We start from the raw sequence: 13,651 nt of genomic DNA on the forward strand, positions 1-13,651 counted from the left end.
GGGGACATGGGCGGCCGAGCTATACCCTGGTGGTCGAGTGCCCGTGGGGCAGGTTGCTACTGTTCTGGCCGCCGCTGAAGGTGTTGAAGGTGTGCAGGGGCTGCATGCCCGTCAGCGTGTTGGGGATCATGGTGATGGTGTTGGGTGTCATGAGTGGGATGTCGTCGGGCGAGCGCCGCAAGGTGAGGGTGTAGTCGGGCGGGCACGTGAGCCGCAGCGTGTCGTGCGCCTGCAGCGACTCGCACTCGTGTTCGTGCTCGAGCTGCTTCATCTGCAGGGACATGATCTCCTCGTTGCGGATGTGGGCGATGTCGTTGGTGGTGCTGCGCTGGGGGCTGGGGCGCCGGTGCGTCTCGTGGCGACGCTTGTCCTTCTTGTAGTAGAGGGCGGCGAAGGCCAGGATGTTGAGGAAGAGCAGCGAGGCGCCCACGGCGATGGTGACGCTGAGCTCCGTCGAGTAGTCGCGCTTGGTCTCGATGAGGACGGTGGTGTCCTCGGGGCCCGTCTTCTGCGGGTCCTTGGCGTGCTTGGGGCTGTTGGCGGGTGTGATGGCCGGGCGCTTGGTGGTGGGCCAGATCTTGGCCGGGGACCGCCGGGTGCCGTAGGGGAAGGAAGTCATGTCGGGGGGCGGCACCTTGGTCGTGGTGGAGACGTACTGGAAGATCTCGTTCAGGTTGTGCAGGTGGGGCACCAGCTCCAGCCAGAAGGCCACCTTGGTGGCCCGGTAGTGGTCCCGCACGCGGGGCTTGAGGCCGATGTGCAGGTACAGCTGGTCCTTGGGGTTGTACTTGGACCAGGCCACCTCCTCGAAACGGTTGGGTTTGGTGTGGATGAACTTGGTGTCCTGAGGCACGGGCTGGTTGGGGTCCCTGGGGAGAGGGGGGAGGGAGAGAGAGAGAGAGAAAGGACGTCATCTGCTTCCACGTTGCACAACTACATCTTCATATCCTATAGAATAAAAGGGTAATATGCAAATCGACCCTAACAGCAGAACGACTGGGAATGACTGGTCGCTATGACACACACTGACCACCAGGGGGCAGACGCTCAATGCAGGAGCTGCCCCCTGGTGGTCAGTGTGCTCCCACAGGGGGAGCTCTGCTCAGCCACAAGCCAGGCTGACGGCTGCCAGTACAGCGGTGGTGATGGTGGGAGCCTCTCCCACCTCAGCAGCGCGAAGGATGTCCGACTGCAGCTTAGGCTTGCTCCCCACTGGCAAGTGGACATCCCCCGAGGGCTCCTGGGCTGCCAGAGGGATGTCTGACTGCCAGCTTAGGCCCAATCCCCCCGGGGAGCAGGCCTAAGCCAGCACTTGGACATCCCCTGAAGGCTCCCGGGCTGCCAGAGAGATGTCTGACTGCCAGCTTAGGCCCAATCCCCCCAGGGAGCGGGCCTAAGCCAGCAGGTGGACATCCCCCGAGGGGTCCCAGGCTGAGAGAGGGCACAAGCCGGGCTGAGGGACCCCCCCTGAGTGCACAATTTTTCGTGCACCAGGCCTCTAGTCTATATATATTTATATCTGTCTATCTATATCTATATACCTATCGATTTACCTATCTATCTCCTATTATATTCTATACTAGGGGTCTGGTGCACGAAATTTGTGCACATTAAAAGTTAAATTAATTAAAGGAAATATTTTAATATTGCTATTGGGCCTTTGCCGGGGGCAGGGACTCGAGCCTCAAGTCCCCGCCCACTGACACTGTAAGTCCCCGCCCACCCACTCCTGCTGCACACGCAGCCTGCTGATTGGTTGTTATGTGACGGCATCTCAACCAATCTGCATATCACCCTGTTATTAGACATATAATAAAAGCCTAATATGCTAAGCGTCTGGGCGGCCAGTCGTCCGTTCAACCAATCAAAGCATAATATGCTAATGATATGCTAAGGCCGCTCAACTGCTCACTATAACGTGCACAGACCACCAGGGGGCAGACGGTCGACCAGTCGCTGTGACGTGCACTGACCACCAGGGGGAAGGAGCTCCGACTTGTAGGTTAGCTTGCTGCTGGGGTCCGGCTGATCAGGACTGAGTGAGACGGGCCGGACACGCCCTGGAGCCCTCCTGCGGCCACTCCCCCCAAATGGCCCACCTCATGGGCCGCCATTGGGTGGGAGGAGCCAGACGGACCCCACATGTGCCCCTGACCGGAATCGAACCCAGGACCCATCAGTCCATAGGCCGATGCTCACCCACTGAGACACACCAGCTAGGGCCCTCTCTACCTTTCTATATCTATCTCTCTTGCCCTCTCTCTGTGTGTCTCTCTCTTAATATATCTCCCTCTTTCTCTATCTCTGTGCATCTCTCTCTTTCTCTCTGCTCCCCTCCCCGGCACGCACATCATATGAGCCATTGGGCATATCAGGATGTCCTTGGCGAAGTGCAAACATTGAACCTTCTACCAGATATTCACAGCAATGCATGTTGGGAGTCATGCCAACTTTGTGCTCCTATGTGCACCGTGAGATATGTATTTATTGATTCCAGAGAGAGGAAGGGAGAGAGAGAGAGAGAGAGAGAGAGAGAGCTAGAAACATCCATGATAAGAGAGAATCATGGACCGGCTGCCTCCTGCACGCCCCCTCCTGGGGATGGAGCCCGCAACCTGGGCATGTGCCCTAGACCGGGAATCGAACCCTGACCTCCTGGTTCATAGGTTGATGCTCAACCACTGAGCCACACCAGCCAGGGCCATATTGCAAATCACTAGCTAGCAACGACCTCTGAACCCCTTGTCACTCACTCACAAACACCTCAGTCGCTAGACTGTGCCCATCCGCTATCCATCTCCCCCTTTTTCTCCTCAATCCGGCTGCTGCCGGGGAAATTACGTTCCGTATGTACTTGGATTTCGAGTGCATTTTGCTCTGCGCATTCAGTGAAGTTCCGAGTGGCCTCGTTGGCGTGCCAACGAGCTTTCCAAATTAATTAAAGGAAAAAGAAAAAAAACAACTCATTGCCATGAGTGTGCCTGAGTGTCATTTCAGCTCTGCACCCCGTGAGGGGCAGATAGGGAATTAGCTCCTACTTGGATGAAGACCCGACCATTCTAAAAGAATCTGAGGCCCTCCACCATCTCTGTCTTGTTACCTCGGTGAGATTTCTTTATTTTTTTCTTTCATATTTTTATTGATCTCACAGAGGAAAGAAAGAGGGAGATAGAAACATCCATGAGGAGAGAGAATCATGGATCGGCTGCCTTCTGCACGCCCCCTACTGGGGATGGAGCCCACAACCTGGGCATGTGCCTGGGACAGGGAATCGAACCCAGGACCATTCAGTCCACAGGCTGATGTCCTATCCACTGAGCCATACCGGCTAGGAGGAATGCTTTTAATTTAAAATATATATATACTAGAGGCCCAGTGCATGGAATTCATGCATGGGTGGGGTCCCTAGGCCTGGTCTGCAATTAGGGCCGATCACGGCCTTCCTTCCCCCAGCTACCAGCCAGGGCTTCCTTCATTCTGCACCGCCCCCTGGTGGTCAGCGCATGTCATAGCGGGCGGTCGCACTCCTGAGGGGACAATTTGCATATTAGCCTTTTATTATATAGGAGTTTTATCGATTTCAGAGAAGGAAGAAGGAGACAGAGATAGAAACATCAATGACGAGAGAGAATCATGGACCGGCTGCCTCCTGCACGCCCCCTACTGGGGATCCAACCCGCAACCCAGGCACGTGCCCTTGATGGGAATCGAACCCTGACCTCCTGGTTCATAGGTCGACGCTCTAACCACTGAGCACACTGGCCAGGCCCACGAGGGTGGAAAACGCAGCTGCGGGCAGAGGGATTGTTCGGAACCGCGGTCTCGGCCTTCAGACGCCTCCAACGACAGAATCCTGCGGGGTTTTCCGTCCAGGCTCCGCGTTCCCTGGGACCCGGGGAAGGTATCGTCCTGAGGCCGGCTTGCCACTAATTAATTCCCTTCGTCTTTCTCTTTCTTTCATGTTTAAACAAAGGGAGGCAGCCTCAGCTGCAGAGCCCTCGGGCGGGCAGGAGAGCTAACGAGAATTTAATGGCTTTGTTTGGCTTCCACAATTTTCTTTTAATGCTTCAGTTAAATCGATGATAAATGAAACCGGCTTTGCATTAAAAAAAAAAAAAAAAAGAAAAAGAAAACCCAAAATGATTAAAAAGTTTATTTCCAGCCTGGCCGGTGTGGCTCAGTGGTTGAGCGTCGACCTAGGAACCAGGAGGTCCCGGGTTCGATTCCCGGTCAGGGTGTATTGTAGCTGTCCTGGCCGGTGTGGCTCAGTGGATAGAGCGTCGCCTTGCAGACTTAAGGGTCCCAGGTTCGATTCCTGGCCAAGGGCACGAGCCCGAGGTTGTGGGCTCAGTCCCCAGTAGGGGGCGTGCAGGAGGCAGCTGATCCATGATTCTCTCAACATGGATATTTCTGTCTTTCCCTCTCCTTTCCTCTCTGAAATCCATAAAAAAATTTTTAAAAAATAATGTATGTGTCTATCTACAATCATAAAAGTGTAATATGCTCATTCGGACCAGAGAACTGAACGACCTTCCGGACGTCCTTCCGGACGACCTTCTGCACGAAGCTGGGGCCGCGAGGGCCGAGCCCCTTGCGGAATTTCGTGCACGGGGCCTCTAGTATTTATATATATTTTAAAACTAGAGGCCCAGTGCATGAAATTCATGCACAGGTAGCATCCCTAGGCCTGGCCAGTGATCAGGGCCAATCAGGGCCTTCTGGCTGCCGGCGGGGGCCTCCTTTCATTCTGCACCGCCCCCTGGTGGTCAGCTCACATCATAGCGAACAGTTGAACTCCTGGTCGAATGCCGGGAGCCGGTCCATGCTTGCTGTTTCAAGGGACCTGGCATATATGGCATACTGTTCTTAATATGTTTGCTCACCTTCTAGGCACTATGTGTTTTAACCAAGGTCTCTGAGAAAGGTTGAATCCCCAGGTAGGGACTTTCCCCTGAAGTTAGGGAGGGGATGAAACTCCTTAACTAAGTGCTAGGCGGGTAGTTAATCACTTTAACTACAAACAATCATGCTTAAGCTACATAATCTTTACTCCCTGGAATGGAAATAAGAAACGCCCTAACCTTTGGAATAGAGATTGATAGGATTGAATCAACTGGTATAAATACAGATGTAACAAGACAGCTAGAGACAGAGAGAAGACAGAACCTAGGCACAGAACCTACACAGAACATTCTCTAGAGACAGAAGAACTTCGCTGGAGAGAACATGGCAAAAGATCCTGGACAGAAACTGGCCTCAGAACCTAGAGACAGAATCTAGCGAGAGAACATAGCAAAAGATCCTGGACTGAACCTGACTACAGAAATTGGCAAGAGAACCTGACTAGAACCTGGTGACTGAACCTGGCTGGAGAACCTGGACAGAACCTGGCTGGAGAACCTAGCGAGGGAACATGGCTACAGAACCTGGCTGGAGAACCTGGCTGGAGAATCTGGAGAACCTAGCAAGACAACATGGACACAGAACCTGGCTGGAGATCCTAAACAGAACTTCGCTGGAGATCCTGACCAGAACTTGGCTGGAGATCCTGGCTAGGCTGCTGATCAACTGAATGCTGTCTCCGTGTCATTCCTTCTTCGCCGACTCCGTCCACACCTTTGGGGACCCCTGGACCCGCTGGGGTTGGACCCCAGCAGTCGAACTTCCGAGGGGACACTTTGCATATTAGCTTTTTATATATATATAGACTAGAGGCCTGGTGCACGAAATTCGTGCACAAGGGGGTTAGAAGGGTTGTGTATCCCTCAGTCCAGCCTTCACCCTCTCCAATCTGGGTCATCCCTCTCACAATCCAGGACTGCTAGCTCCCAACCACTCGCCTGCCTGCCAGCCTGACCACCCCCTAACCACGCCCCTGCCAGCCTGATCACCCCCTAACTGCTCCCCTGCTGGCCTGATCGCCCCCTAACCACTCCCCTGCCAGCCTGATCGCCCCTCACTGCCCCCCCTGCCGGCCTGATCACCTGTAACCACCCTCCCCTGCTGGCCTGATGGCTCCTAACCGCCTCTGCCTCAGCCCCTGCCACTGTGGCTTTGTCCGAAAGACGTCCGGAAGACGTCCGGTCTAATTAGCATACTGACTGCCAGTTTAGGTCCGATCCCTCTCACAATCTGGGACCACTGGCTCCTAACTGCTCACCTGCCTGCCTGATGGCCCCTAACCACCCTCCTCTGCCAGCCTGCTTGCCCCTAACTGCTCTGCCCTGCCGGTCTGGTTGCTCCTAACTGCTCTCCCCTGCCGGTCTGATCGCCCCCAACTGCTGTCCCCTGCCGGTCTGATTGCCCACAATTGCCCTCCCCTGCCAGTCTGATTGCCCCTAACCGGCCTCCTCTGTCGGCCTGCTTGCCCCTAACTGCCCTCCCCTGCCGGCCTGGTCCCTCCCAACTGCCCTTCCCTGCTGGCCATCTTGTGTGTTGGAGTGACGGTCAATTTGCATATTACCTCTTTATTAGAGAGGATAATAAAGAAATAAATAAATAAGACTCGATGAAACAACCCACCAAAAACACAGAGGAGCAACCAGACATCCGGGAGCCAGGCCACCACTGGACCGGCCTGGCCTGGGCGGGGGAGGGGGGCAGGGACGGGGGTTCGAGGGCCACGACCTACCCGGTCTTGGCGAAGTTGGTCCAGTAGGTCATGACCACGGCGCTGAGCATGACGTCGTTCTTGGAGAAGTTGCAGCTGAAGAGCTCGGTGGGGCCGATCATGGGGATGCCGAAGACGTAGGGCACCTCGTCCCCGTGGGCCGCGTCCGCCCAGCCCGGCTTCATCTCGCTCTGGCAGTGGTGGTAGAAGGCGTAGAAGTAGGTGGGCGACCCGTACTGGGCGTGCAGGTCGGCCGTGGCCACGGCGGGGGCCACCCACTGGTGGTCGGTGAACAGGGCCACCAGCGTCTTGCGCCGGGTCTCGGGGTTCTCCTTGTCGGCCCAGTCCGTGTACATGAACTTGATGGTCTCCCTCAGCGTATCCTTGCCCTCGGGGTAGCCGTAGAGGTTGTCCACGAAGTTGGACACGGAGAAGTCGAAGTCGTTGGGCGTGACACCGTCCTCGTTGTCCACGATCCCGTCCACGAACTTGAGGCCCTCGCCCTGGTTGACGCCCAGCATGATGTCGTAGTTGAGGAACTCGCCCTGCTCCATGAGGATCTGGGGGTCGTCCGGGATGACGTCGCCGTCGATGACGGGCCCGAAGGAGATGTGGTAGGTGGCGGGCGTGATGGTCTGCTGGATCAGCTCGCGGTGGCTCTTGCCACGCAGGCACTCCACCAGGTCCGTCGTGTCCAGCATGTTGCAGCCCACCTTGTCCGCCAGGATGCGCGTGTACTTGGCCGGCTGGTAGTTGACGGCCCAGCTTGACAGGGCGGTCCCGCTCTGGATAATGGCTTTTTGGAACAGGCCTGTGGCGGGGGGCGGGGGGCACGCCAATGAGAGAAAAAAGAGGAGTCACCCCAAAGACAGAGACGCCGCTGGGGGAGGGCAGACAAGGCGGGGATTGGCTCCTGCTGGCTTCCTCGATTCCATCCCGGCACCCCCACAACCATCTCCGTCTGCACGTGGATCTTAAGGGGTGTTCTTATTCTCACACAAACGCACACATGCACACACGTACATGCATGCGCCCCACAAAGATTGTTTAAGGAAATGGGACGATTCCTAGCTGGTTTGGCTCAGGGGGTGAGCATCCACCTAGGAACCAGGAGGTCAGGGTTCGATTCCTGCTCAAGGGCACAGGCCCGGGTTTCAGGCTCGATCCCCAGTAGGGGGCGTGCAGGAGGCAGCCGGTCCATGATTCTCTCTCATCATGGATGTTTCTAACTCAATTTGCATCTTTCTTCCTCTGAAATCAATAAAAAAATATATATATACCTCCCTTCCTCTATGAAATCAATAAAATATACATATATATATATATGAAACGATATGTGCAATGTAGCTGCACTGATAAAATTATTCATTCTCTTTCTTGTCCTTTTTAAAAAGTATATATATTTCTATTGATTTCAGAGAGGAAGGGAGAGGGAGAGAGACAGAGAGAAACATCCATGATGAGAGAGAATCATGGACCGGCCGCCTCCTGCACGCCCCACACTGGGGATCGAGCCCGCAACCCGGGCATGTGCCCCGGACCGGGAATCGAACCCAGGACCCTTCCGTCTGCAGGTCGATGCTCTATCCACTGCCCCAAACCAGCGAGAGTTGCACATTGATTTTATAGGATGTTTTTATACACACACACACATGCACACCCCACAAATATCGGTTCAGTAAATGGAACGACATAGGCAATTTAGCTGCACTGATAAAATAATGCATCTTCTTTCTTTTTTATTTATTTTTCCCTTTTTAATCCTCACCTGGGGATATGTTGCCATTGATTTTAGAGAAAGTGGGAGAGAGAGGGAGAGAGAGAAACATCGATGTGAGAGAGACGCATCGATGGGTTGCCTCCTGCATGCGCCCTGATCTGGGGAGGAGCCTGCAACCGAGGTAGATGCCCTTGACCAGGATTCGAACCCGGGACCCTTTGGTCTGCAGGCGGGTGCTCTAGCCACTGAGCCACACTGGCCAGGGCTTGCATTGCCTTTCTCCTCCCGCCACCTGGTGGGGTATTTGCGTGGTCACGGGGTACCCTGCCCCAGGGGAAGAATCGGGGGCCAGTTCATTACAGGAAAAACAAACCCACGGAAGGGAATTCAGAGATGCCCTCCTGCTCCCCTCCTCCATGTATCAGAGGCGCCGTCATAGAATTTTGTGGGTCCTGGCCCGTGCGGCTCAGTGGGTTGAGCACCATCCCATACACAGACAGGTCCTGGGTTCGATTCCCGGTCAAGGGCACAGGCCTGGGTTGCGGGCTCGATCCCCAGTAGGGGGCGTGCGGGAGGCAGCCGGTCCATGATTCTCTCTCATCATTAACGTTTCTCTCTCTCTCCCTCTGCCTTCCTCTCTGAAATCAATTCTATAGAATAAAAGGCTAATCTGCAAATTATCCGCTCGATTGGGAGTTCATCCAGGGGGTGGGCCGGGCCGGCCAACAGCCCATGGCCCCTCTCCCCGGCCAGTCCAACCCGGAATGACACCCCTTCCCATGTGGGGCAGGACTGGCAGGTCAACCTCCCGCGGCCCCTTCCCCTGGCCGGCCCCGCCCCTGATTGGCCCCCCTCAACCCTGATTGGGGGCGGGGCTGGCCGGCCAACCTCCTGGGCATCCCCTCCCCTACCCACCCCTGTTGGCCCGGCCCGAATGGTCCCAATCAGGGTGGGCCGTCCAGATCCCCCAACCTGTGCACGAATTCGTGCACCGGGCCTCTAGCAAAAATATCTTGAAGAAACGAGAGCATGTAGGCACATGTCATTTTGGGGGGCAAGGCTTCCTGGGTGGGTCCCGGGGTCCCCGCATTACCTTCCGAGTAGTGGGACAAGGTCAGGAGGCTGACGCACGAGGCCCCCGCGCCCGAGCCGAAGATGGTGACGCGCTTCGGGTCGCCCCCGAAGGCGCCGACGTTCTCCTCGATCCAGCGCAGGGCCTGGATCTGGTCCAGGAGCCCGTAGTTGCCCTTGGCCGCCTGGTCGCCCGTACTTAAGAACCCTGCGAGAAAAGAGAGAAAAATAGTTTCAATTTTCTACTAGCAAGAGCCCGGCTGGTGTGGCTCAGGGGTTAGAGCGTCGACCTGGGAACCAGGAGGTCCCGGGTTCGATTCCCGGTCAAGGGCCCGGGCCCGGGTTGCGGGTTCGATTCCCCAGTAGGGGGCGTGCGGGAGGCAGCCGATCCGTGATTCTCTCTCATTATTGATGATTCTTTCTCATTATTGATGATTCTCTCTCATTATTGATGATTCTCTCTCATTATTGATGATTCTCTCTCATTATTGATGATTCTCTCTCACTATTGATGATTCTCTCTCATCATTGATGATTCTCATTATTGATGATTCTCATTATTGATGATTCTTTCTCATTATTGATGATTCTTTCTCATTATTGGTGATTCTCTCTCATCATTGATGATTCTCATTATTGATGATTCTCTCTCATTATTGATGATTCTTTCTCATTATTGATGTTTCTCTCTCTCTCCCTATAAAAATCAATGAAAAAAAAACCCACGGCGGGGGGAGGTTGGGGGTTAATGGGGGAGATGAGGACACATTTGTAATACCTTAACTAATAATAATGAAAAAAAAAAGTAAAAAAAAAGAAAGAAAGAAAATAGAAAAAAAACGAAAAAAGAAAAAAAAACATGATATGGATTTGGCAAAATTGAATTTGATATAAATATTATGCAAATAAATTTATTTCTGGGAAAAAAAAACCACATTAAAATTAAAAAAAAAAAACAAAAAAAAAACGCCCTCAATATTGTTTCTGTTTGATCGATTGTGGTTTACGGGGTCCCGCGAGCTGCCGTGTAAAACATCTGTTTTTTTGTGGCCAATAGAACGGATTTCGTCTCTGGGGTTCCTATGGGGCTGACGCAGGAGGAGAAATTGATCTATAACGGTGACAACAAGCAGCAATTCTAGATTCCAGCCACCATTCCCATTGCGTGCGCTGGTCTTTGATCGACAAAATGAGAAAGACGGCTAAAACCGGGTTTTCAAAGAGGAAAAAAATTAAGTGTGTGTGCAAACCCCAGTGCACGCCTACAAAAGCACTAAACGTGTGGTTTTACCATTCGTTTTTTTATTAAAAAAATATATATTAAACCTTTATACATAGATATAACCTTCAAAAATATATATTAGAACCCTCTAAAAATATATATATATTTTAATTGATTTCAGAGCGAGGAAGGGAGAGCGAGAGAGAGAGAGAGACATCCATGATGAGAGAAAATCATGGATCGGCCGCCTCCTGCACGCCCCCCACTGGGGGTGGAGCCTGCAACCCGGGTCTGTGCCCTTGACCGGGACTCGAACCCGGGACCTCCTGGTTCCTAGGCCGACGCTCAGCCACAGAACCACGCCGGCCTGTAAGGAAGTGGGTTTTTGTATCAAAAAGGCAACGATTGGGCCCTGACCGGTGTGGCTCAGTGGATAGAGCGTCGGCCTGCGGACTCAAGGGTCCCGGGTTCGATTCCGGTCAAGGGCATGTACCTTGGTTGCGGGCACATCCTCAGTAGGGGGCGTGCAGGAGGCAGCTGATGGATGTTTCTAACTCTCTATCCCTCTCTCTTCCTCTCGGTAAAAAAATCAAAATAATAAAATAAAATAAAATAGGCAACGATCGGGACTCTTTGCCCCCTGAGCCCACAGATACCTGCAGAATTAACCCCTGCAAGGTGGTTGCTATTCAGCACATACCCCACCTCCCCGATTTGATTAGCAATTAATAATTACGAGCCCGGCAGGTGTGGCCCAGTGGTTTGCGTCCACCTCTGAACCAGGGGTTCAGGGTTCGATTCCCGGTCTGGGTTGCGGGCTCGATCCCCAGTAGGGGGCGTGCAGGAGGCGGCCAATCCGTGATTCTCTCTCCTCATGGATGTTTCTCTCTCCCTCCCTCTCCCTTCTTCTCTGAAATCAATAAAAACATATTTAGAAAACATGACTAAGTCCCCTTTCCTGCCGACGAATGTTTGGTGGCTCCAGCGTTTAGCCGTAAACCTCTTTTTTTTATACATTTTTTCACGCAATGAAACGCGCTTTGCTGAGAAGGAAAGCCTCCCTCGTGCGGTTTTATGTGTAAAAATCACGCCGATCGTGGCCTTTTGGGGGCCGTGGGGTAACCAGAGACGGGCCCCGTATTCCCCACGACAGAGGGAGGCGATTCATTCTTTGCAGAAATGACCGATGGGCGCAATTTGTTTGCGAGAAGCGACAGGAGACGTTGGCGACGTGCCGTTATGGAGAAAGGCTCGATGTCGCTGGCCGGCCAGGAGACGCAAATTAAAACGACAATGGGGGTGTCGCCATACGCGCATCAGCCAACGCCACCTGCCGGCGAGGACGCGGAGAGAAGGGAGCCCCCCGGCGCCCCGCGATTCCCTCGGCTTGCCGCCCGCCCACCGCCATGGGTAGCTCGTGGCCCTGCCCTCCTGTCGATGGGTCATCATGTGACGGCGTCGCGTCCCATTTGCATATGGCCCTATTATAAGTATAGCTATCTGAGACCCCCCACTTCTCAGAATATGTCCTAAGAACCCCAAAACACCCATCGGAAAGAACGTATGCCCCCCGCTATGTTCGTAGCAGCGCCACTGACAATCGCCAAGAGCTGGAAACAGCCCATGTGCCCATCGGCAGACAGAACAGCCGCTGGCCGCCGACACCGTGGAGTACTACGCAGCCCTGAAAAAGGAAGGGCCGTGACCGTCCGCGACGCCACAGGGGGGACCTGGGGAGCGGGGTGCAGGGTGAAACGGGACAATCGGAGAATGACACACGTCCCCCGACCTCACGCCCACGTGGAAGCTAAGGAACCACGTACACGGACGCACGCAGTGAATCGAGAGCCGTGCAGGCGTGGAGATGTGAGTTCCCTCCAGAGAACCCCCCAGGGGGACATCTGATCTTGGCTGTTCTGAATTCCTTCCACACGCCCCAGGCAGACAGCAAGCCAACCGATGAGCAATACTCCATGGCCTGTTTGCGAAATTCGGCGAATGAATATGGTGTGTGTGTGTGTGTGTGTGTGTGTGTGTAAGCTGGTGTCCCCATAGTGTCTGCTTCGGCGTTTCCATTTCCTGCAAAATCCAGGGATTTTTTTTGTTTTCTTCTCTATTCGTTTCGACAGTCAACCGGGCTAACGTCCCCATTTTATGGCCTCCGGGTGAGGCGACGGCCCTGTCCTGCCCTGATTGTCCAAATAGCGTGTTCGACGGAATCCAGAAGCAGGACGGGCGTTGGCTGACAAACACGTAGAATTCTACCAACAACAAGAAGACAGCAGCGTCCTTAGAAGGAAGGTCCCGGCGGAGTCCGAGGCCTTCAATCTAAGCTCCGGACGAATGAATGAAGGGGGTCCCTTGAACGCCTATAATTTTCTACACAAATGGTCTCTTTGTTTCTCTTTTAGAAAAATATTATTTCCTTGATTTCAGAGATGAAAAGGGGGAGGGAGAGAGAAGCATCCTTGATGACAGAGAACCACGGATCGGCCGCCTCCCGCACACCACCGACCGGGGACCGAGCCCGCAACCCGGGCCTGTGCCCTTGACGGGGAATCGGACCCTGACCTCCTGGCTCCTAGGTGGATGCTCACCACTGAACCACACTGGCTGGGCTTAGCGGCCTTTTTAAATCAGGGGCCCTGCCTCCCACATCAGTGAGTGGGTTTACGAGCCCATGTTGAATTTAACAGAAGGAAAGCCAAAAGGAAACCTATAGGACAAAAGCCTCAATGACCGAACGACCGGACGACCGGTCGCGATGACGTGCACTGGCCACCAGGGGGCAGACGTTCGACGCAGGAGCTGCCCCCAGCCTGAGAGGTTGCAGGCCAGGCTGCAGGGATCCCTCCCCCGCAACAGGGCACGGATTTCGTGCACTGGGCGTCGAATCCTATATAATAAAACCCTAATATGCAAATCGACTGAACGGGCGAAACGACCGGTCGCGATGACGCGCACTGGCCACCAGGGGGAGACGCTCGACGCAGGAGCTGCCCCAGCCCGAGGGGTTGCAGGCGGGGCT

The 13,651-nt window shown here is 54.2% G+C and overlaps 1 protein-coding gene across 1 annotated transcript in view; it reads right to left on the reverse strand.

Annotated features, from left to right (window-relative positions):
• LOC308512214 (neuroligin-4, X-linked-like) overlaps positions 1–13,651 on the reverse strand; it is a 118,331-nt gene that overhangs the window by 909 nt on the left and 103,771 nt on the right. Inside the window, exons 5-7 of the mRNA XM_081082011.1 lie at positions 9,424–9,609; positions 6,632–7,421; positions 1–869 (exon numbers count right to left, since the gene is read on the reverse strand). The exon at positions 1–869 is cut by the window's left edge and continues 909 nt beyond it. Of these exons, the coding sequence (XP_080938137.1) occupies positions 20–869; positions 6,632–7,421; positions 9,424–9,609 (1,826 nt within the window). The 3' untranslated portion in view covers positions 1–19. The remainder of the gene's footprint in view (positions 870–6,631; positions 7,422–9,423; positions 9,610–13,651) is intronic.

The sequence above is a fragment of the Myotis nattereri genome (genome assembly GCF_964212035.1).
Source record: "Myotis nattereri genome assembly, chromosome: Y".
Classification (NCBI taxonomy): Eukaryota; Metazoa; Chordata; class Mammalia; order Chiroptera; family Vespertilionidae; genus Myotis; species Myotis nattereri.